We start from the raw sequence: 20,171 nt of genomic DNA on the forward strand, positions 1-20,171 counted from the left end.
ATATAAAGAGTGAATCAAAATACAATGACCTGAATAAGCAACATTGATAATCTAAACTAAAACGGAAAAATAAAATAAAGCCAAAATAAATCAGAGGTCACTCAAAAGACATATTTCCATTGATTTGGGGAAGAAAAAAAATTGGTTTGATTTTATATTGTTTTTAAATATTTTAAATTATTCGGGAAATGTGATAAACATATAGTTATCTACATTAGTGATTTCTCTTTTTGTGTATGCCACAATTCAAATAAAATTATGTATCCATATATGTTTTAACTTTTATTTATTAATTTAAAACCAAATTTAAATTTACAAAAAACAAGGAATAAAACAAGAATCGTAACTCAAAATTCTAATGATATATATATATATATTTAAAAAAAGTGGGTCCGCCTAGCAGGGCCTGGGCTGGAACCCCAGTGTGAGTCTAACTTCAGTTACACACAGTTAGCCTTGTTAGCATTACCGCCACCATCGGACCTGATACTGCTGGACGAAACCGCTGCGAACGCTGTCGGCACAAGTTAATGTTATTCAGCAGAAGTCTTTCTTTTTTTATGGAGGTTTAATATAATTCCAGTAGTAAGTGTGTTTGGAATAAACGTGTAATTACAGTCTATTGTTACATTGTACTACTACAATAGGAGTCAACAGTAATCACAAAGGCAGTAAAGGTAAGCGGAGTTGTATAGCAGGTGGGAGAGGTTGTGGCGCATGCGCAGATTGCAATTACGATGGTCCACGCACTTGTAAAACTCAAGGCCTCAGGGTCCTTTAGCTTTTAATTTGGCCCACAGGAGAAAGTAAAAATGACAGAATTATTGTGTAAATTACCAACTAATTCAGTTTTACATATCTCAGTCTCTCTAATACGCAAAGTCATTTAAATATTATAATATTTGGAGGGGCTTATAGTTTCCTGGTGCTATTGCAATTTGCATGATGGTGGTTATTTTTAATGATTAATCGTTGGAATTTGTTGTTGTTGCAGTTTTCCTCACATTATTTCACACAGCTTCCCCAAATTAATTTATTAATTTGAGTAAATCAAAAATGTAATTCAGTTCTAGATATCTCAGCCATCCAAATACACAAATTTAATAAAGAAAGTGTCTATTCAATAAGTTTGCCGTACGGACAACCCCCGGTGCTATTGGTCCGGGTACCAAAGTACAGGTACTTAGTGTCTTAGGGTTAGGGTTAGGTTATAACCCAATATCGCAACAATTTTTAGGGTTCGGTTTTGGGTTAGGTTTAGTCTTAGTCACGTGACCTAAACTGGCCAATGACTGACCTACCATGTGACCTAAACTGGCCAAATAGGAGTGCTGCGTATGGATAGAATGTCGGTGTAGTGATATGGCAACCGTACGAATAGACACTTTCTTTTTTAAAGGCAGTGGCTATCCGTACGGTTGCCGTACAGACAACCCCCGGTCCTATTGGTACGTTTACCAAAGTACACGTCCATAGCGTCTTAGGTTTAGGTTTAGGGTTAGGTTATAACCCTATATCGCAACAATTTTTAGGGTTAGGTTTACGCTTAGGTTTAGTCTTAGTCATGTGACCTAAACTGACCAATGAGTGGCGCTGCGTATGGATAGAATGTCGGTATATTGATATGGCAACCGTACGGATGGCCACTGCCTTTAAAAAAGAAAGTGTCTATTTGTACGGTTGCCATACAGACAACCCCCGGTCCTATTGGTACGTTTACCGAAGTACACGTACATAGCATCTTAGGGTTAGTCTTAGTCACGTGACCTAAACTGACCAATGAGTGGCGCTGCGTATGGATAGAATGTCGGTATATTGATATGGCAACCGTACGGATGGCCACTGCCTTTAAAAAAGAAAGTGTCTATTTGTAAAGTTGCCATACAGACAACCCCCGGTCCTATTGGTACGTTTACCAAAGTACACGTACATAGCGTCTTAGGGTTAGGGTTAGTCTTAGTCACGTGACCTAAACTGGCCAATGAGGGGCGCTGCGTACAGATAGAATGTTGGTGTATTGATAGGGCAACCGTACGGAGAGCCACTGCCTTTAATAAAACCCTACAAAATTTCCTGGGGCTCTTTCGATTTTCCCGCGCTTATATCACACAAACGCAGTCAGAAATTGTTTAAAGGAACTTTTAATTTTTCTAAAATCCTGCACAATTTCTCAAACAGTCTCACAATCAAGGTAGGCGTAGGGCACACCCTGGACATGTAGCCAGTCCATCTCATGGTCTATTCAAAAATGCAATCTCAACTAATACACAAATTAAGCTGTTAAACTTGGACCGTGGAAGAATATTTTATTTCACTCAGAAAATGCTGGTTACTTAGGGCAGGTGTCGTCATCCTGGTGGTTTTTGTGTTTTTTTTTCTTCAGATGGGGGATGCAGACATGCTGAGTCTGGACCTGCTGAGAGAGGCCTTGGAAAGGGTGAGGAACAGCCCTCTGGGTGTCATCAACACACCCATGATCCCCTGGTGTCAGACCACCTTACCTCTCACCGTCCATTGCAACATGCACCTCAAACTGGAAAACCTGCAGAGAACTGGTAACTATGGGTCCTGAGGATCCCACAGTACAGTATCTGTGTCCCGCTCTGATTGGACCACCTGTGTCTGTTGAATGCCAGGCTCTTTTAAGATCAGGGGCGTGGCCAATCAGTTCTCTAGAAGACCACGTGGTGGGCATTTCGTCACCATGTCTGCAGGGAACTATGGGAAGTCTTTTGCTTTTGCCTCAAAGCATTATGGGTCAAAAGGGAAGGTGGTGATGCCTGAAACAGCACCAGAGTCCAGGTCCGTCCTCATACAGGTCAGAGCTGATTTAATAAGATAATTATTAGCTTATCAATGCCTTAATCCAGGGTTTTTCAACCTTGGGGCCGTGACCCCATTTGGGGTCGCCTGAAATATCTAGTAAATGATTAAAAAAAAATAAAAAAATACAGATTAAAATCTTTATTAATTTTTAAAAAATTTTTAAACACAAATAAATCTTAAACGCTGTATTCTATACTTTCACTATATACATACAAATACACTGCAGAACGTTTATGTGAAAATGATTCAATCAACCAAAAAAAAGAGCTTCAAAAATTTTTTCACTTCAAATAAAAAAAGTGTTCAAAAAGTGTTTTTTTTTTTAGTGAATAATAATTTACTTCCCATCATATGGTCCAAATGCAAAAAAGATGACAGATAAAACCTTTTTCATCAAAGAAAAAACGTTCAAATGCAAGTTTTTGGGTCTCAATTTTATTTTTGTTTTTCCATTTGAACACTTTTCTTTGATTGAAAAGTTTTAATTATTATTTTTTATTTAATTCATGTTTTTGTATTTGGGCCATATTATGGTTAGTACATTTGTGTCTTTATTATTGAATACAAAAAAAAAATTCAAAAAAAAAAAAAAACAAGAACAATTCATCAAAGAAAAAAATAGTTTGAATGCAAAAAAAAACAAACTGAGCTAATACAAAAAGATTATTTCAATAAAAAATAAAAAAAAACCTTTTAAATCAAAGAAAGAAAGTGTTTATTGGTAAATGCAATTGTTTGGATCTCAAATTCTTATATATTTTTTGCATTTGAACATTTTTTTTTTAATCTTTGATTGAAAATATGTATTTTTGATTGAAGCAAAAAAAAAATTGATAGATTTTTTTTATTGGACTTTTTTTTTTTTTGTTGTTGATTGAATAATAAAGACTCAAATCTACCACCATACAAATACAAATAATAGTTCTAGTTCAAATAAAATGCAGTATAAAAACATCTGAGCAGGCACATTTTGATAGTTTGTCATTAAACGTGATCCAAAACTAATTCTAGTGGTCTAATGGTTTAGAAGCACTGCTTTAATGACATAATGAGTCATTGCTGCCCTCAGAGCTTTGGAGTGGAGGTGGAGAGAGTTCCTACTCAGTGTCTGATGGACGTGGTGAACCGCTGTGTGCAGCAGGACAACATGACCTTCCTCCACTCCTACGATGACCTGGATCTCATAGCAGGACATGCCAGGCAGGTGCACACATATATGTGATGCTCGTTGGTGTTTTTAGTGTCTGTGTGTGTTTACCATGTGATTGTTCAGTCTAGGGTTTGAGGTGCTGGAGGTGATGCCTGAGCCTGATGTGGTGGTGGTGTGCTGTGGTGGAGGTGGGCTGCTGGCCGGGGTCGCTGCTGCACTCAAACGGTCGGGTTGTGACAGAACCAGGATTTACGGAGTGGAACCAGAAGGAGGTGAAAAGATGATGAGATAAGAACACCTAACACATATAGATCATAAGATACATGTATGTATATCAATGAATGGCATATATTTATCTAACCATCATAAATCATTTACATTGGAGGTTAAAAACTCAAAAATGGTTTATTGTTCTATGAATCTGTGATAACCATATTCATTTATCTAAATGATATCCACTGTTATCCAGGAAGTTTAATATTTTTTTTGCGGCGTAGTATATACCAATCATCTTAAAGATGTGAATCCTTGTTTTAATCAGGAATAAAATGGGTTAAAAGTGACCAAAAATGGTGGGAAAAGGTGGTGAAGTGGGATTTTAAAAACCTCAGAAATTGGTTAAAAGTTGCACATCAGAGTGGCCAAAAATGGACAGAAAAAGCATTAAATATTGGAACAATTAGTTTAAACTGGTAAATAATGGCCATGACAAATCGTGAATGTGGTTAAATTGGCAAAACAAAGCATGAAATATGGTGAAAAGGTTAAAAGTGAAAATAATGGGTCAACATATGTGACATTAGGTGGGAAAAGTGGTGGAAAGTGTTTATAAGTGCTGAAAATGTCTTGAAAGTGAGAAAAATGTGCAGAAAAACCATTTAAATTTGATGGAGAAGCTAGAGAAATGGGAGTAATGTAGCAAAAAATGCATTAAAAGGAGCAAAAATATGACAAGTTTGATGAAGTTGCAGAAAAAGGGTAAAAAAATAAGCAAAAATGGTCTCAAACTGTTCAGAAACTATTCTTAGTTTCTTGAAGGCATCTGGTGATTCCAAATGGGGTCCCGACCCCAAGCTGGAGAACCCCTGTACAAGTGTATTGACTGTAACAAACAGTCAATTAATAAAGGGGATCATTTCTGCACTCCTACTGCTGTAGTCTCATTCTACTAACAGACATCTTTAAGTTACTTTTGTCCCCCCGCCCCCTCCCCCCCCCAGCATGCACCATGTACCAAAGCCTCATAGAGAAGAAGCCTGTGGGGATGGACGCTAAGAGCATTGCCTCTGGGCTAGCACCACCTTTTGCAGGTGAGCTGACTTTTAATGAAGTCATGTTTGACACTAAAATGAAACACTTTTCTCCTCCTCCTCCCCCAGGCAGGCTGCCCCTGGAGCTGTGTCAGCACTTTGTGGAGGCCATTGTCCTGGTCAGTGATGAGGAGATCAGAGCAGCTGTGTCCACCCTCTACAGGGCGGGGCTAGTGGTGGAGCCGTCGGGCTCTGCTGCGTTCGCTGCTATCGTTAATAATAAAATCCCTGATATGGAGGGGAAGAATGTGGTGTGCATCATCAGCGGAGGGAACATTGGGAAAGATGAGCTCAGCAACTTTCCAGACTGACTCATTCTCACCACTTTACACCTGAGCTGCTCGTGTTGTGCGTCACTTTGGATAAAAGCATCTGCTAAGTGAAATCAAAATGAATTGTAATTAAAAAATAAAGACAACTTTCTTCAGAGCAGTTAGAAAATCAGGATATATTTGCGTGTGATAGACATCAGTGAATCCATCTATAGTCTGTGTCAATAACACTTTAGGCTCGTATACGTGACCAAAATAATAAAAAACAGCACTTTTTTTAAATGAGTGTAATGCTGTAGTTACAACACATCCTTAATGGCCATTCTGCAAACAACTGCATCCAGAAGACTTCCACATTTCTCCTCCTGAGGCGTGACTTTGTACAGCTGGAAAAACAAACATATTAACATTTTTCAACTTTTTCAACCAAATTCAACTTTTTTTTTCATTTTTTTAACCTCTTTCAACTTTTTTTCAATTGATTTCAACTTTTTCATCCAATTTCATTTTTTTTCAACCAATTTCAATTTCTTTCAACTTTTTCCACCAATTTCAACTCCTTTTTAACCAATTTCAACTTTTTCAACCAATTTCAAATTTTTTCAACTTTTTCAACCAATTTCAAATTTTTTCAACCAATTTCAAATTTTTTCAATTGATTCCAACTTTTTCAACCAATTTCACCTTTTTTTTTTTAATTGATTCCAACTTTTTAAACCAATTATAACTTTTTAAACCAATTTCAACTTTTTCAACCAATTCAACTTTTTAAACAAATTATTACTAATTCAACTTTTTCAACCAATTCAACTTTTTTCCAATTTTTTAACTTTTTTCAATTGATTTCAACGTTTTTCAATTGATTTCAACTTTTTAAACCAATTTTAACTTATTCAACTTTTTCAACTAATTCAACTTTTTCAACCAATTCATCTTTTTTCAATTGATTTCAACTTTTTAAACAAATTTCAACTCTTTTCAACCTAATTGCTAATATTACACTATTGCTGGGTTACTGCTGTTTCTAGGTAAATGCTTATGCTAGGTTAGTGCTACTGCTAGACGAATGCTAACGCTAGGCTAATGCTAACACTAGACTAATGTTAACGTTTGACTAATGCTAACGTTAGGCTAGTGCTAATGCTAAACTAATGCAGTGCGATGCGGGCCAGCACCTGCATCCTCACTAACATTTTCTTCAGGAAATGCAAATATTCTCATTCACATTGTTCTTTTCTACTAAAGTTTGCAAACTTCAGTTTAAAAACATATTTGAAACATCATTTGTTATTTAACTTGACATGTAGCGGGTCCATTGCCTTCAAAATATGTAATATGTGTAACAACCATTAGTTTAAAATAAAACTAACTTAGATGATGTTTTGTTATGACTAAATAAAATTAATAATTAAAATAAATAAATCAAAGAATTGATGATCAATAGAAGTATTTCACAGCCAGGTTTCCAGTTGGGTTGGAAACACAGGCTGGCAGTAGCCAATGGGACACAGTTCGAGTCCCCTGCTGTACCGTATGTGACATTTCTCCTTAATATGTGATGAAAGAAGTGTTTTTCAACCTGAGGGTCTTTAAATGGGGTCACCTGGAAATGCTATTAATTGATAAAAAAAAAAAAACTGATTAATTTTAACAAAATTCTTTTATTTTTTCCAATCAAACCTCATTTTCTTATATTGTAAAAATAGTATATATATATATATATATATATATATATATATATATAAAATAGTTGGCTGATTAGTTGGATTGTTGTTTGTTCTGTTTTGTTTTTTCTGAAGACTGCCAAAATAAAATTCCAATTCAATATTAAAAATATCTGAGAGGTGGCACAACTTGTCACTAATCCTGGCTAATCTGCATTTGTTACACAGTATAACGAACATGATTGAAAACTGATTCTTAAAGAACCAAAAAAAAGTCTTTTGGTCACAAGAAATTAAGTGTTTTAAAAATGGGGCCAAAGAAGATAGGAAACCAGTGGACCAGAGACTGAAATGTGAAACCTTTTTGATCTTTGCTGAATCTGACAATGAAGAGAGATCATCCACAGGAACCTGACGTCCATCCACTATCTCTGTGATATCTGACAAAGCCTTCAGCTCATCTTCACTGTGAACCACGACCACCATGACTGCGTCGTCCTCATCAGAGACTCCAAATCTTTTAAAGGCATCAGAGATCTATGGGAGGAACATGTTGGGAAAAAAATGAGCTCAGTGTCATTTGAAGAGAAATGCATGTAATCTAAGCCATTGGAGGTTATTGATCTTACCTTATTAGTTGGTGAAAGGTTGAAGATGATCTCAGAGTACAGACTTCGTGTCTTCATCTTCCCAATGGTGTGTAGATGAACTGCTTTGTTGGCAGCTACCAGGACTTGAAAAGGATCCACCAGCTGTAAATGGAAACCAGAGCTGAAGGTAAATCATGTTTGTTTCCGGTGTCACAGACTGAGTTTACCTTGTACTGAGATCGATTACGAGCATGCGCGCTACCGGAAAATGAATTTTTGCTAGTTCCGCTGTAATTTTTGCTACTTCTGCCGTGCTGAGTGAGTGACAATCTCAGTCAACAACTCGAGTAAAGTAATAGTGTCTCATGCAGCAATTTCAATATGAATAGGAATAGTGTATTCTCCAAAAAAAAAATGATTATAAAAACTCAATACGAAAAGGATTAATTTCTTTTCCAAAAAGACATGATTATAATATACATTACAATAAATAACAGTTAACCTAATGTAACTTTACAATAATATCCTGTTGTATTCATGACAATCATATTTTTTTGAAAGTGTCAATTTGTACGGTTGCCATACGAACAACCCCAATGCTATTGCTAAAGTACACGTACATAGCATTTTAGGATTAGGTTATAATCCATAATCGCAACAATTTTTAAGGTTAGGGCTAGGTTTAGTCTCAGTCACGTGACCTAAACTGGCCAAATAGGGGCGCTGCGTACGGATAGAATGTCGGTATATTGATACGGCAACCGTACGGATAGCGACTAATGTGATGTTTTAAGCATTTTTTTTAATCAGTACAGCAATCTCTGAATGACATTGCACTGCACATGGCAATTCCAGCACGGTTACATTGTAAGACTGGTGTCATGGTCTGAGTTCACAAATTTTTTCAACTTTTTCAACCAATTTCAACTTCTTTCAAATGATTTAAACTTTTTCAACCGATTTCAACTTTTTTCCAATGATTTCAACTTTTTCAACCAATTTCAAAATTTTTCACATTTTTCAACCAATTTCAACTTCTTTCAAATGATTTAAACTTTTTCAACCGATTTCAACTTTTTTCCAATGATTTCAACTTTTTCAACCAATTTCAAATTGTTTAACCAATTTCAACTATTTAAGCCAATTTCAACTTTTTAAAAAAAAAAAAAAAAAAAAAAAAACTTTTTTAGCCATGACCAAATAAAAATAATAAAAATCAATCAATCAATCGTACTGAGATTGTCTATGCACGCACACGTGCACTAGCGAAAAAAATATGTTTGCTATTAAAAGAAATAATAATTTTTTGTTTTCAAAGTGAACGGACACGTGTTTTATTTGTTTATTGGATTGTGTTAGGTTGTGAGGGTTATAATCTCAGCACAGAGGTAAATTTAGACCGTGACACCGGTGTTTCTAAATGAAGCAGTGCGTAGTACTCCGTTAGCAATAGCATGTAGAATTGTTGTCAAACACACGGTCTCACCATTGTGGGGTTGATGAGTGCAGCTTGTATTTTCCCTTCAACAGCGCTCTGTCTCATCTCTGCCGCATTTTTCACCTCTTTAAAAAGCATCTGAGTGACTCTTCGATCAGGAAAAATATCTAAAGTATTTGTGAGGTTCATGTTTATTTTATAGATATATTTAAAAAATAATAAGATATTCAAAGAAAGTTGTAAAGCAGCACAGACAACAAGTTATACCGTGAGCTCCAGCACGGGGGGAACCAAAACACGGTGACACAAGAGGCGGTCCTTAACGGATAATATATCCGGCTGGAAACACTCGATAGATGGTTCCCACTTCATACCGACACTTGAATATGTTTTATTTAAATATATCACTACAATATATCTAGTATCTGCCGTGTGACAGTAACTTATACCGTCTTGTTTGATTTAAATATACTTTTGTGAGGACATGTTAAATTGATGTGTGCATATACTGTATTGTTTGGAATATTTAGATCTAATCAAGAAACACAATTATTCATTAGTGTCTATAAAAGTAATTATTAAGGAAGAAGACAAAGAGCATATTCTCCTATCTTTTTAGTCAGTTACTTTTTAAGTTAGTTACTTCACTTCCAATGTGATAACGATATTGCATTCTTGGGTATTTGTCGATACCGATATCGCTCCGTGATGGATCAAGCATACTTTTATTACTTATTTTATAGTGCGGAATGTGATAAAAAGAGAGAAAACAATAGTTAGTAGGTATGAGGGAAACTGATCCATTATTATAAACCAATGGGTTAGAAATAATAATAATAATAATAATAATAATAATAATAATAATAATAATAATAATAATAATAATAATATTATTATTATTATTATTATTATTAATAGACCCTGAAAAATAACCTAAAAAAATGCAATAAGAACAATATTGCAAGCTGATATATTCTGATACTCATTTTCGTGCTGATCTGATATCAATATTGGATCGGGACACTTTTTAATACATAGTTTAATAATTTAGGAAATTCAAAATAAATTTAACTCCTAATTAGCTTATGTGTTCTATTTTGGTCGTGATGATTTTTTTTTCTTTTCTTTTTGTTACTAATTTTTGCCAAATTTTAAAGATAAAGATAACCTTTATTAGTCTTACAAATGGGAATTTTTTACAGTTTCAGCAGCAGATAAACAAACTAGCCAGAAGATAAACATTCAGAATATAATATAATTACTACTTATATTATTATATTATATTTTGGGAGCAGTACTTTGTGTTGAGGTAGGAACGATAAACCACTCCATGTTTTCTAGTCGGAAATATTTTCAGCTTTGAGCGCCAAACGTGTGAAGCTAAGCTCTTGTGTTTGCTAATGGTCACAGTCAGCTCAGTGGTTTTATGTTTAGTCTGCGGTGAACATGTGGTACATGGAGCAGAGCAGCTGCTAGCTGTTGAACTCAAACCTCCTTCTGTCGTCTTTTCTTTCCTTTTCAAACATGGACAAATATGAAGGCTACGTGTTCACGGCTCTGTGCAGCACCAACTTTCTGGTGTCGTGTCTGCTGTTCTCCACGGTGACCCGGGTCCAGAGGGAACCCTACATGGACGAGGTGTTCCACGTCCCCCAGGCTCATAAGTACTGTCACGGTAGATTCACTGAGGTAAAGTACGCTTTATTATCCGCGGATTAATGCTCCAGGCTTTAGTCTGTGCTTTGCTTTAATCTACATGTGGGACACAAAGGCAGCTTTTAGTGAGAACATTAGCATTATGTCCATGATATAGCTTTAACTAAAGTCAGGAATCAAGGAGAGCTTAAAAGATCAGATTACAGTGAAAAGACCCTGATGTCCATCACGTTCTCTTTGGTCACATCAAGTCATCATTTAAGATGATTTCTGAAGGTTTGCTGCACAGAGGTGGACAAAGTACGACTCACCTTTATTACTTTAGAGTTAAAGTACACATACTGTATCTCCTGACATAAACTACTCCAATTAGGGCTGTACGATATAGACCAAAACTCACGTCTCAATATTGTGTTCTCAAAATGGCGATATATTTAATTCAAATGAAGTTAGACCAGAAAAAATTTTGGGTTAAATTTGCTGATGCAAAATGCCACAAAGGCTAATTTATTAACAAACAGCTGCACAATATGTGCCACTTTTGGCTTTTTTTCACTATAAGGTTTAGAGGATGTTGTATTTTAATTAGGGATGCACCGAATATTTGGTGGCTGAATATATTTGTCCGAATATTGCAACAACAAAAAAAAAGCCGCCTTCAGTTTAGTGAGTTAAAAGCAAGGCCGAATAGTAGCGTGATGCAATCAAACAACGTGCAGTGATTTTGAGTCGGAAAAGTGTGCGCGCCAGAGCAGGAGCAGCAGCTCCTCCTTTCCACACACAAACGCAGCCAGACTCTCTCCTTTCCGCTCTCTGTCGTTCGTCACCGCGTAAAAGTTGGAAGCTGTCCAGTTCCACAACCGTTGTTCGCGCTGTGAGCCACGAATCCATAAACATCCCCATCTTTTCCTTCTTATACTACACCAGGTGTCGCTGCATAGGCTGGTGTAGCATTAGCACGGAGCACTAACAGCTGATGTGTGTGAACAATGTCCGTGGCTCCAAGCAGTGACTCCCAACACGATCGGCAGCAGAAAAAGTAGTGCAGTTTGGGCGTCCAGTAGTGCAGTTTGCATTTACATATATGGCAATAAAGTATAATATATTCCATATTAAACAGCAGTGTTGTTTTAGCTGTTAGATAGTTGGAGAGGGAGGAACTCACATTCTAGGAGGCGTGTTAGGTGACATCACCTGTCAATGTGGGCAAAATTCAACTCGCCCGTTTAAAGCTGACTTTTTACAAAATGTGGAATAACAAGGGAGGGAGGAAACAGAACTTTTTCAACTTTGACCCTCTGAATGAGGCTAAAGGGATGTATATCATTGTAGCAAAACCATTAGAAAGTGATTTCTTCATCATACATCCCCTTTAATGCACTTTAGTTTTTTTTGGAATGCATGTTTTGGTTTATTTGAAGGGCTCATATAAATGAAAAACTTTTTTGACAAGCAAAGGCTACTGGAATATCTAAAAAATGTCACATTCAAAACACATTTACTTTCTTAAAAAAAAAGCCTGCCTAAAAATGTATTCTAGGCTATTTATGCACTATTAAAAAAAATAGTGAAAAACCATATTCGGACATGTTTTTATATTTTATTTGGCTTCGGCTACAAATTTTCATTTCGGTGCATACAAAATAAGCTATAAAAACATATCAATATAGGCAATATTGTAATTGTCTATATTGTCATAATCGAAAACTCGATATATCTTTAATCTCGATATATTGCCAGGCCTAATTTCAATACAAGTGAAAATAACTGTCAAAGTATCAAGTGAAAGTAGTGAAGTATTTACATTAAAAAAAGTATTGAAAGTGATTAAAAATCTCCAACATAATTTTTATCATCATAATTGCAAATAAGAAAAAACTGATGTACAATCTATGACATACTGAGCTCCAGAAATGACATGGTAAGAAACCACAAAAGAACTTACAAAAAGCAATGTTTAGTGCGTCTTTTGTTTAACTCGCCAGACTTTATTTTGCCAGCATTAAATTGCTGCTTTTGTTTTGAAAAACCTTGAACGTGGGTCTAAAACACAGTCATGGAGATATCGTGCAAAGATGGAGGATCTTCATCATTCTCAGGGTCAACCTCTGCCAAAGCAAAGGTCCAAACGACAACACTGCTAGACATGACCTGCCTCTCTCTGATTGGTCCTTGCATTGACTAGCATGATATATTAAAGCAATGGCTGAACTGGGACAACCCCTATGAAGATCAACGAAACTTTTTCGTGTCAGAAGAACTAAAGTCATTTTTTACTGGAGTGTTTGCCTTTTAAGAAAGAAAAGGCACTGGGTGAAAGTGTCTTTGATACAGTTTCATAAAACGAGAATACAACCTGGGTTGCATACTTCCAACAGTTGTCTGCTGATTCTTTATACAATGTTCTTTATACAATGTGCTATCAGTGATGTGTTGACTGGTCAAAGTCTGATCAAATACTGAGGAAGAGTCCACATGTGGTGATGTTTGCTAAGCTTCAGATGACATGGCAAAGAGATGGAGCTGTACGCAGGTCACTTTGACATCAGCATTGTAAACGGGATCTTTAGGCAAGGCAAGGCAAATTTATTTGTATAGTGCATTTCATACTCAAGGCAACTCAATGTGCTTTACATGATAAAACATTCAATTGTTTAAAATCAATAAGAACATTTAAATCATCAGTATAATCAATTAAAATCACCAGTAAAATCAATTAAAATCATCAGTAAAATCATCATGACATCAACAACATGACAAAAAATCTCTCTCTCAATCATATGCAGTAGAGAAAAAAAGTGCCTTTAACTTTGATTTAAAAATGTTCACATTAGATGCTGACTTCAGCTCTGCTGGCAGTTTGTTCCACTTCTTTGCAGCATAACAACTAAAAGCAGCATCACCATGTTTACTGTGAGCTCTGGGCTCCACTATCTGACCTGTGTCCATAGATCTGAGAGACCTGCTTGGTTCATACCTGACTAACATCTCACTGATGTATTCTGGACCAAACCCATTCACAGATTTATACATTTAGTCAGTAATTATGTAAGGTGGTGTGTTGAATACGTTTAATATGTGTAAGCACTATTCTACTCCGATCATAAATATATGATCATTAACTAAATGATCAGTCAATCATTCTCTCCTGTTTATGATTAAAGTAAAGTAGAAGAATACAAAAAGTAATCGGGACATCCATGGAAATGTAGTGGAGTAAAAAGTACAGTACTTGTCTTTCAAATGTAGCAGAGTGAAAGTAAGAAGTATCGCCCAAAAATAATACTCCAGTAAAGTACAAGTACCCAAAAATACTTCTGAAGTAAATTTACTTTGTTACTGTCCACCACTGGTGCTGTAATGTCTGCACATGGATCATATTCATCTAATAAATATTAGCAGAGATTTAGGAATTTTTCACAGTTGTTAATCCACGCGATTTCCCGATTCGACTCCAACTGTAATATTAGCATTTCCTGAAGAAAATTTAAGTGAAGATGCAGGTGCTGGCCCACGTTACACTGCATTAGCTTAGCATTAATATTAGCATTAGCTAGCTATAGTGTTGACATTAGCATTAACCTAGCATTAGCACATTAGCATTAACTTTGCATTAGCATTAACCTAGTATTCGTCTCGCAATAGAATTAGCCAGCATTAACACTAACCTAGCAATAGTTGAACATTAGCAATACGGTTGAAAAATGTTGGAAAAGCTGACATTTCCAATAGAAATGAATGGGAAAGGAAAAATGAAATAAGTCAAAAAGTTTAAAAATTACAAATGATAAAAGTACAAGCATAAATGTCGGGAACTTTCTGAATTTTTTGATAGCTTCATTGTCCAAGTCGGACAAACGGTGTAGGAGGAGTTTTAACGCAGACGGAAGAAAAAACAGATAACAGTGAGGATGCCTCCTCATTATCTATTGAAGTCACAATTTGATTACAAATCGATTTTTCATCATTGATCATTATCGATCTTCCATTTATTAGTCAGCTGCTGAAATATTACATTTTTCTCTTGAGTAACACCATACATCACCTTTAATATTGTAAAGTGCAATTGAAATATCCAAATTAGGACAATTTGCCTGGTTTGTAGTAAAATTTGAAAAATGTAAATAATTGATTTTCAGAAATGTAAGAATTAAGTCATAATCATAAATAAAAATTGTGATCATTTTCTAGTTTGTTTTCCCCCAAAAAATAAAGGAATATTTTTCAGTCATTATTTGTCGACAGTCCCATTTTGTAAAATAAATTGTGAGAGCGCCCTCTGCTGTTTAAAAAAAGTACTGCGATTCAATTTTCAAAGTATCGATGTCAACCGTGATCCCTATGAATCGATTTTTAACTGCCTTACGATTAATCGTTACATCCCTACAAATAAGTATTGTATCCGAATACAATGTTTTAGTGTCAATACCTTTTTGAATGTTGATCAATACTTCAGACAACCCTAGTTTATAGATATAAAAAAATAAACCAACATTAGGATATTAGATTTTAGTTCTTCAGGGTTTGAGCTTGTAGTTTTAATAACGCGTGACTCATTGTTTCAGCTCAGTTTTTGACTGCATTGGTTCTTTCTCACTGTCTACCAGTAGGTGGCGCTACACGTTAGCTCTCAGGTTGCTCAGACATGTCTCCTGTGTACAGTGGGATCCAATGATCACCACGCTCCCTGGACTCTACCTGGTTTCTGTGGGAGTCATCAAACCCGTGGTGTGGCTGGCTGACCTTACTGGTGATGTGGTGTGTTCCACGGCCATGCTGCGCTTCATCAACCTGCTCTTTAACTGTGGCAACCTTTACCTGCTCTACCTGCTCATCAGCAAGCTGCACAGCAGGGAGAAGGTGAGTGAGGATGACTGAGAGGATCCAGGAGTCTTTACAAAATCTGTATACTGGGCGTTCTTTGGTTATTCCGTTTTAAAACCAAATCAGAAAAAACAAATAAACAATGTGGTTATTTTGTTTTACTGACCTAAAACCTATACAGAAAAATCAAAAACCAGATGAGCAGCGTTTTTCTGTTTTAGAATTATATCTTGTTTTCTTTGTGTGATATTTGGATATTTAAGGGAAACCAGGACGAGAGCTTCATGTTTTAATCACATCTGACCACACAGAGGGGACCCAAAGACGGGGGCAGACTACATTACTGACGAACTGGCGAATTGAAACATTAATAATGCATAAATAAATCAAAACAAAAAAATGGTGGTTTCGTAACATGCACATGATATTTGATTAAAGAAACCAGAGGTGGTGTAATGAGTGTACTGGTGCTCCTCGTTTCTGGTGATCAACTTTCGTGTGTGTTGACGGCTGCTGTTAGTGGCAAGCAGTATTATAACTCGCAAAATAAATATTTTTTTACTGTCCTCAAAAAAGCTGTGTAGTTTTGGTTTTGAAAAAGTGTCAGAAGTTCTAACATCTATTGTTCCTCACACCAGCCTCACAGTCAATAGTCATTCACCAGTGTATTTGGATACTATTTGGGCCGTAACACCACGAAACAAAACTTGAGCAGTTTTTTACGAGCTGAAACATGAGCAGGGCCAGAAAACTGCTTAAATAAAAATCCTAAACAGTCCTATTGTGTGAGAAGACCCGAGTCCACGACCTGTGGAGGGAAACCAGTCCGAGTCTGTGAATATCTGCCAACTTTACAGAAGAGTGTTACGGTACAAATAGTATCCAAATAAACTGGTGACTGACTATCGAATGTGAGGCTGGTGTGAGGAACAATAGATGTTAGAACTTCTACGATTTGACACTTTTGCAAAAACAATATATTTATATATATTAAACATATTTTGTGCACGTTTTAATACCGCTAGCCACTAACGGCAGCTGTCAACGCACACGGAAGTTGATCACACAAAACAAGGAGCACCAGTAGATTCATTACACCACCTCTAATTCCTTTAATCATATCATATGGATGTTTTACATAACATCCATTTTTTGTTTTGATTCATTTATGTATTAATAATGTTTCAATTCATCAGTAATGTGACTAATGTGTTGCTCCTTGTTTTTGTCCAGGAGTAAAAATCTCCCCGCCTGTGGGTCCCCTCTGTGTGGTGAACTTAAAATATGAAGCTCTCATACTCGTTTCCCTTAAACATCCAAATATCACACAAACAGAAGGTTTAATTTTTAAACAGAAAAACGCTGCTTGTCTGGTTTCTGATTTTTCTGTCTTTTTGTTTTTGTTTTAAATCTGTAAAAGAAAATAACCACAGTGTTTATTTTGTTATTTTGATTTGGGTTTAAAATGGAATAACTAAAGAACAAACAGATCTTACAAGTTTTATTTTTTGTCCCTGATTTGTTATGGATTCTCTTCCAGATGCGATCGACTTCCCGTCGAGTTCTCTCGGCGCTGTCTTTATCCACATTTCCTGTGCTCTACTTCTTCAACTTCCTGTACTACACAGACGCCGGTTCCACCTTCTTCGTCCTCTTCACGTACCTCATGACGCTGTACGGCTGCCACAAGGCGGCGGCGCTGCTCGGCGTGTGCTCCGTGCTCTTCCGTCAGACCAACATCATCTGGGTGGCGTTCTGCGCGGGCACTCTGGTGGCCACCAAAATGGACGAGGCCTGGAGGACGGAGCACAGCAAAAAGAGGGAGGAGAAGTCTCCGCCCACGCAGATCCCTCTGTCGCTCAGCGGCGTGAGGAGGTTAATGATCTTTATGCTAGAGTTCTTCAGCTCAGCCTATCACATGAAGGCAGTGCTGCAGGTGGCCTGGCCCTACGCAGCCGTCGCTCTGGGTTTTCTGGGGTTCGTGGTGCTGAACGATGGGATCGTGGTGGGCGACAGGTCGAGCCATGAGGCCTGTCTTCACTTCTCCCAGCTGTTCTACTTCTTCTCCTTCTCCCTGTTCTTCTCCCTGCCCGTGTCCCTGTGCTATCAACGTGTCATGCGTTTCCTGCAGGCTCTGAAAAAGCAGCCTCTCTTCTTCCTCTGCGTCACCACCGTCTCCCTGCTCATGGTGTGGAAGTTCACCTTCGTCCACAAGTACCTGCTAGCAGATAACCGCCATTACCCCTTCTACGTGTGGAAAAACGTGTTCCAAAGGCACGAGCTGGTGCGATACCTCCTGGTCCCCGTGTACACCTTCGCCTGGTGGAACTTTGCCGACTCCTTCAAGTCTCGCTCGCTCTTCTGGAGCCAAGCGTTCCTGGTGTGTCTGCTGGTTGCCACGGTACCACAGAAGCTCCTGGAGTTCAGATACTTCATCGTCCCGTACCTCATGTACCGCCTGCACATGCCTCTGCCCTCCGTTCCGCGGCTGGTCGCTGAGTTCCTGCTGTACACGGCTGTGAACGCCGTCACTATTTACATGTTTGTTTGGAGACCGTTCCACTGGCCCAACAGCACAGCTACTCACAGGTTCATGTGGTGAAGACAGGAGTTCTGTCTCACTGTTAATGCTCTTTGTATCCAGTGTTGAGTTAAAGCCACAGACTGGGGAGAAAAATCCTTTCCGTTCACAGCCATTTCAATTTTGATCATAGATTTGATTGATGGAATCAGAAAAGAACTCAAAATTCTGCAAAAGGGGTTTAAAACTCCTCAATGTAGATGAATCTAATAGCACAAAGTGTAAATAGAGAAAAGACCAAAAATACATAAGCCATACTGTACAGTTTAGACCTTTAAGTATTGATTGTTTTCTTTCTTACTATTTTGTGAGCAATCTAATGTTTTTGTTCCTTTTAATTTCCTTTTGCTTTTCAGTGATTTGTTTTCTTACTTTCATGGTGTCGAGTGAAGTGTTAAGAAATCCGATAATGCCTTTTGTATGTTCCTCGTTTATTATTTGAAAGTTATTTCAATGTTTTTCTACCTAAATGTGTGGGAGTTAACAAGATCTAGTGCAGTTGAGTTTTTTGGCGGTTTGTTGTTCAATTTGTGCACGTTTTCCCAGTCTTGTGTTTCTACAACTGAAAATGGAATTAAATGCCTTTGGTAAAGTCTGGATCATTATTTACTTTCTTATAAATGCCTGTACATCCCCGGGATCTGTTAAAGCCAATCAAAGCTGATTAACTCTGGCATAACCTGACACAGAAAGCTGCCAGGTGCATTCTGGGAGTCAAATCAAAGACCTAATTCTTGTAGAGTTAAGTGTGAACCACTGTTCCATGGGTTGCCTAAGTCATACATCAATTAAACACTAACTGATCTTCAAAATTTGGCCCACTGGAAAAAATAAAAATGACATTGTGTAAATAAAACAGGCTCACAGTTTTTACTGGTGCTTATCACATGATTGCAGTCCACAGTTGAAAAAACTAAATTCTTACAAAATCCTTAAATTTTCCTCAAATTATGACATTTATCTTAATTAAATAGAAATTGGTCACAAAATCTAGGAAACTTGAAGTCAAGAGACTGACATCTGTCACTTATTTGTTGGATATGGTCGAATTCGAAATTACTCGTTTTCCTGCATAAAATCTGAGATCAAACAGCTCCGTATTTGGCCCCTGAACTAAAATGAGTTTGACACCTTGTCTTAAAGAAAGGTAGTGATGTTGGTTATCTTGTGTTTTTCTACTTGTAGTTTTAAGTCAATAATCTGAAGGAAAACATTTGGAAGAAACTTTTTATTGAATTTCTTCATGTCTAAAGCTAATACAGTTTGTGTTTATTCAACCATTGGTCAGATGAAATTATGTGCACAACTTGTGTGATTTAGAAAAAAAAGCCAAGTACTGGTAGTTCAAAAGTGAAAATGGTGTAAAATATTAGATTTTATAACAGTAAAAGTCCATCACAGGACAGAATATACAACCACTCCCCATAATAATGAACTGAATTTAATGGATTGACCATGCTACATATATCATATAAATCAGTATTTACTCACTATTTTAAATACACATTAATATAACAACGCTTTTCAATTATTTTATGTGTAAATGACCAAATTAATAAGATTCACTCTAAAATAAATCTACATCACTAATTAATATGACTGTTAAGGGGCCAGAGCCTGGAATTCAACGTAACGTAAAAGTACTAAATCTATCATAATGAAAGTTGTGAATATTAAATATGTGTAACCAAAAATTGTATAATTTCATATGAAATCAAAAGTGCATTGAAAAATATTTTCAGTAAAGTAATTTATGAATCCTCTCGCTAGTGGGCGCTGCAACACAAGCTTTGTAAGAGATAACTAAAATTAAATCAACATTAAAAATTCATTCACTTGCAATTTAACCCTTAATAATGT

At 36.7% G+C, this 20,171-nt stretch overlaps 3 protein-coding genes across 4 annotated transcripts; 2 read left to right on the forward strand and 1 right to left on the reverse strand.

Annotated features, from left to right (window-relative positions):
* The first annotated feature begins 440 nt into the window (after nucleotides 1–440).
* On the forward strand, nucleotides 441–5,819 carry LOC114465926 (L-threonine dehydratase catabolic TdcB-like). Of its 2 annotated transcripts, none has more exons than XM_028451300.1 (7): nucleotides 441–677; nucleotides 2,384–2,555; nucleotides 2,637–2,818; nucleotides 3,896–4,026; nucleotides 4,100–4,248; nucleotides 5,197–5,286; nucleotides 5,356–5,819. In XM_028451300.1, exons 2-7 carry the CDS (start codon nucleotides 2,384–2,386, stop codon nucleotides 5,595–5,597), a joined length of 966 nt encoding a protein of 321 aa, XP_028307101.1. In that variant the 5' UTR covers nucleotides 441–677; the 3' UTR covers nucleotides 5,598–5,819. The 2 variants fall into 2 exon arrangements, with proteins under 2 accessions (XP_028307101.1, XP_028307102.1); XM_028451301.1 differs by having other exon boundaries at nucleotides 5,360–5,585.
* Nucleotides 5,720–9,557, reverse strand: tprkb (Tp53rk binding protein). The gene is made up of 4 exons (XM_028451302.1): nucleotides 9,299–9,557; nucleotides 7,852–7,974; nucleotides 7,583–7,759; nucleotides 5,720–5,944 (listed from the first exon to the last, which is right to left on the reverse strand). The coding sequence occupies exons 1-4, from the start codon at nucleotides 9,437–9,439 to the stop codon at nucleotides 5,858–5,860; spliced, it is 528 nt and encodes a 175-aa protein (XP_028307103.1). The 5' UTR covers nucleotides 9,440–9,557; the 3' UTR covers nucleotides 5,720–5,857.
* A 1,049-nt stretch (nucleotides 9,558–10,606) lies between these two features.
* alg10 (ALG10 alpha-1,2-mannosyltransferase) lies at nucleotides 10,607–18,903 on the forward strand. The gene is made up of 3 exons (XM_028449936.1): nucleotides 10,607–10,939; nucleotides 15,569–15,766; nucleotides 17,271–18,903. The coding sequence occupies exons 1-3, from the start codon at nucleotides 10,775–10,777 to the stop codon at nucleotides 18,330–18,332; spliced, it is 1,425 nt and encodes a 474-aa protein (XP_028305737.1). The 5' UTR covers nucleotides 10,607–10,774; the 3' UTR covers nucleotides 18,333–18,903.
* Nucleotides 18,904–20,171: the final 1,268 nt, after the last annotated feature.

This window comes from Gouania willdenowi, chromosome 6, assembly GCF_900634775.1.
Source record: "Gouania willdenowi chromosome 6, fGouWil2.1, whole genome shotgun sequence".
NCBI lineage: Eukaryota > Metazoa > Chordata > Actinopteri > Blenniiformes > Gobiesocidae > Gouania > Gouania willdenowi.

Bases quoted from the DNA above. Each gene is read 5' to 3' on its own strand.
- tprkb (XM_028451302.1), bottom strand. From the start codon at position 9,439: ATGAACCTCACAAATACTTTAGATATTTTTCCTGATCGAAGAGTCACT. The intron at 7,975-9,298 runs GTGAGACCGTGT...TTCCATTTACAG, and splicing joins CACTCATCAACCCCACAATG to CTGGTGGATCCTTTTCAAGT. The intron at 7,760-7,851 runs GTAAGATCAATA...TTCCTCCCATAG, and splicing joins ACCTTTCACCAACTAATAAG to ATCTCTGATGCCTTTAAAAG.
- LOC114465926 (XM_028451300.1), top strand. From the start codon at position 2,384: ATGGGGGATGCAGACATGCTGAGTCTGGACCTGCTGAGAGAGGCCTTG. The intron at 2,819-3,895 runs GTCAGAGCTGAT...TGCTGCCCTCAG, and splicing joins CCAGGTCCGTCCTCATACAG to AGCTTTGGAGTGGAGGTGGA. The intron at 5,287-5,355 runs GTGAGCTGACTT...CTCCTCCCCCAG, and splicing joins GCTAGCACCACCTTTTGCAG to GCAGGCTGCCCCTGGAGCTG.
- alg10 (XM_028449936.1), top strand. From the start codon at position 10,775: ATGGACAAATATGAAGGCTACGTGTTCACGGCTCTGTGCAGCACCAAC. The intron at 10,940-15,568 runs GTAAAGTACGCT...TCCTGTGTACAG, and splicing joins GTCACGGTAGATTCACTGAG to TGGGATCCAATGATCACCAC. The intron at 15,767-17,270 runs GTGAGTGAGGAT...ATTCTCTTCCAG, and splicing joins AGCTGCACAGCAGGGAGAAG to ATGCGATCGACTTCCCGTCG.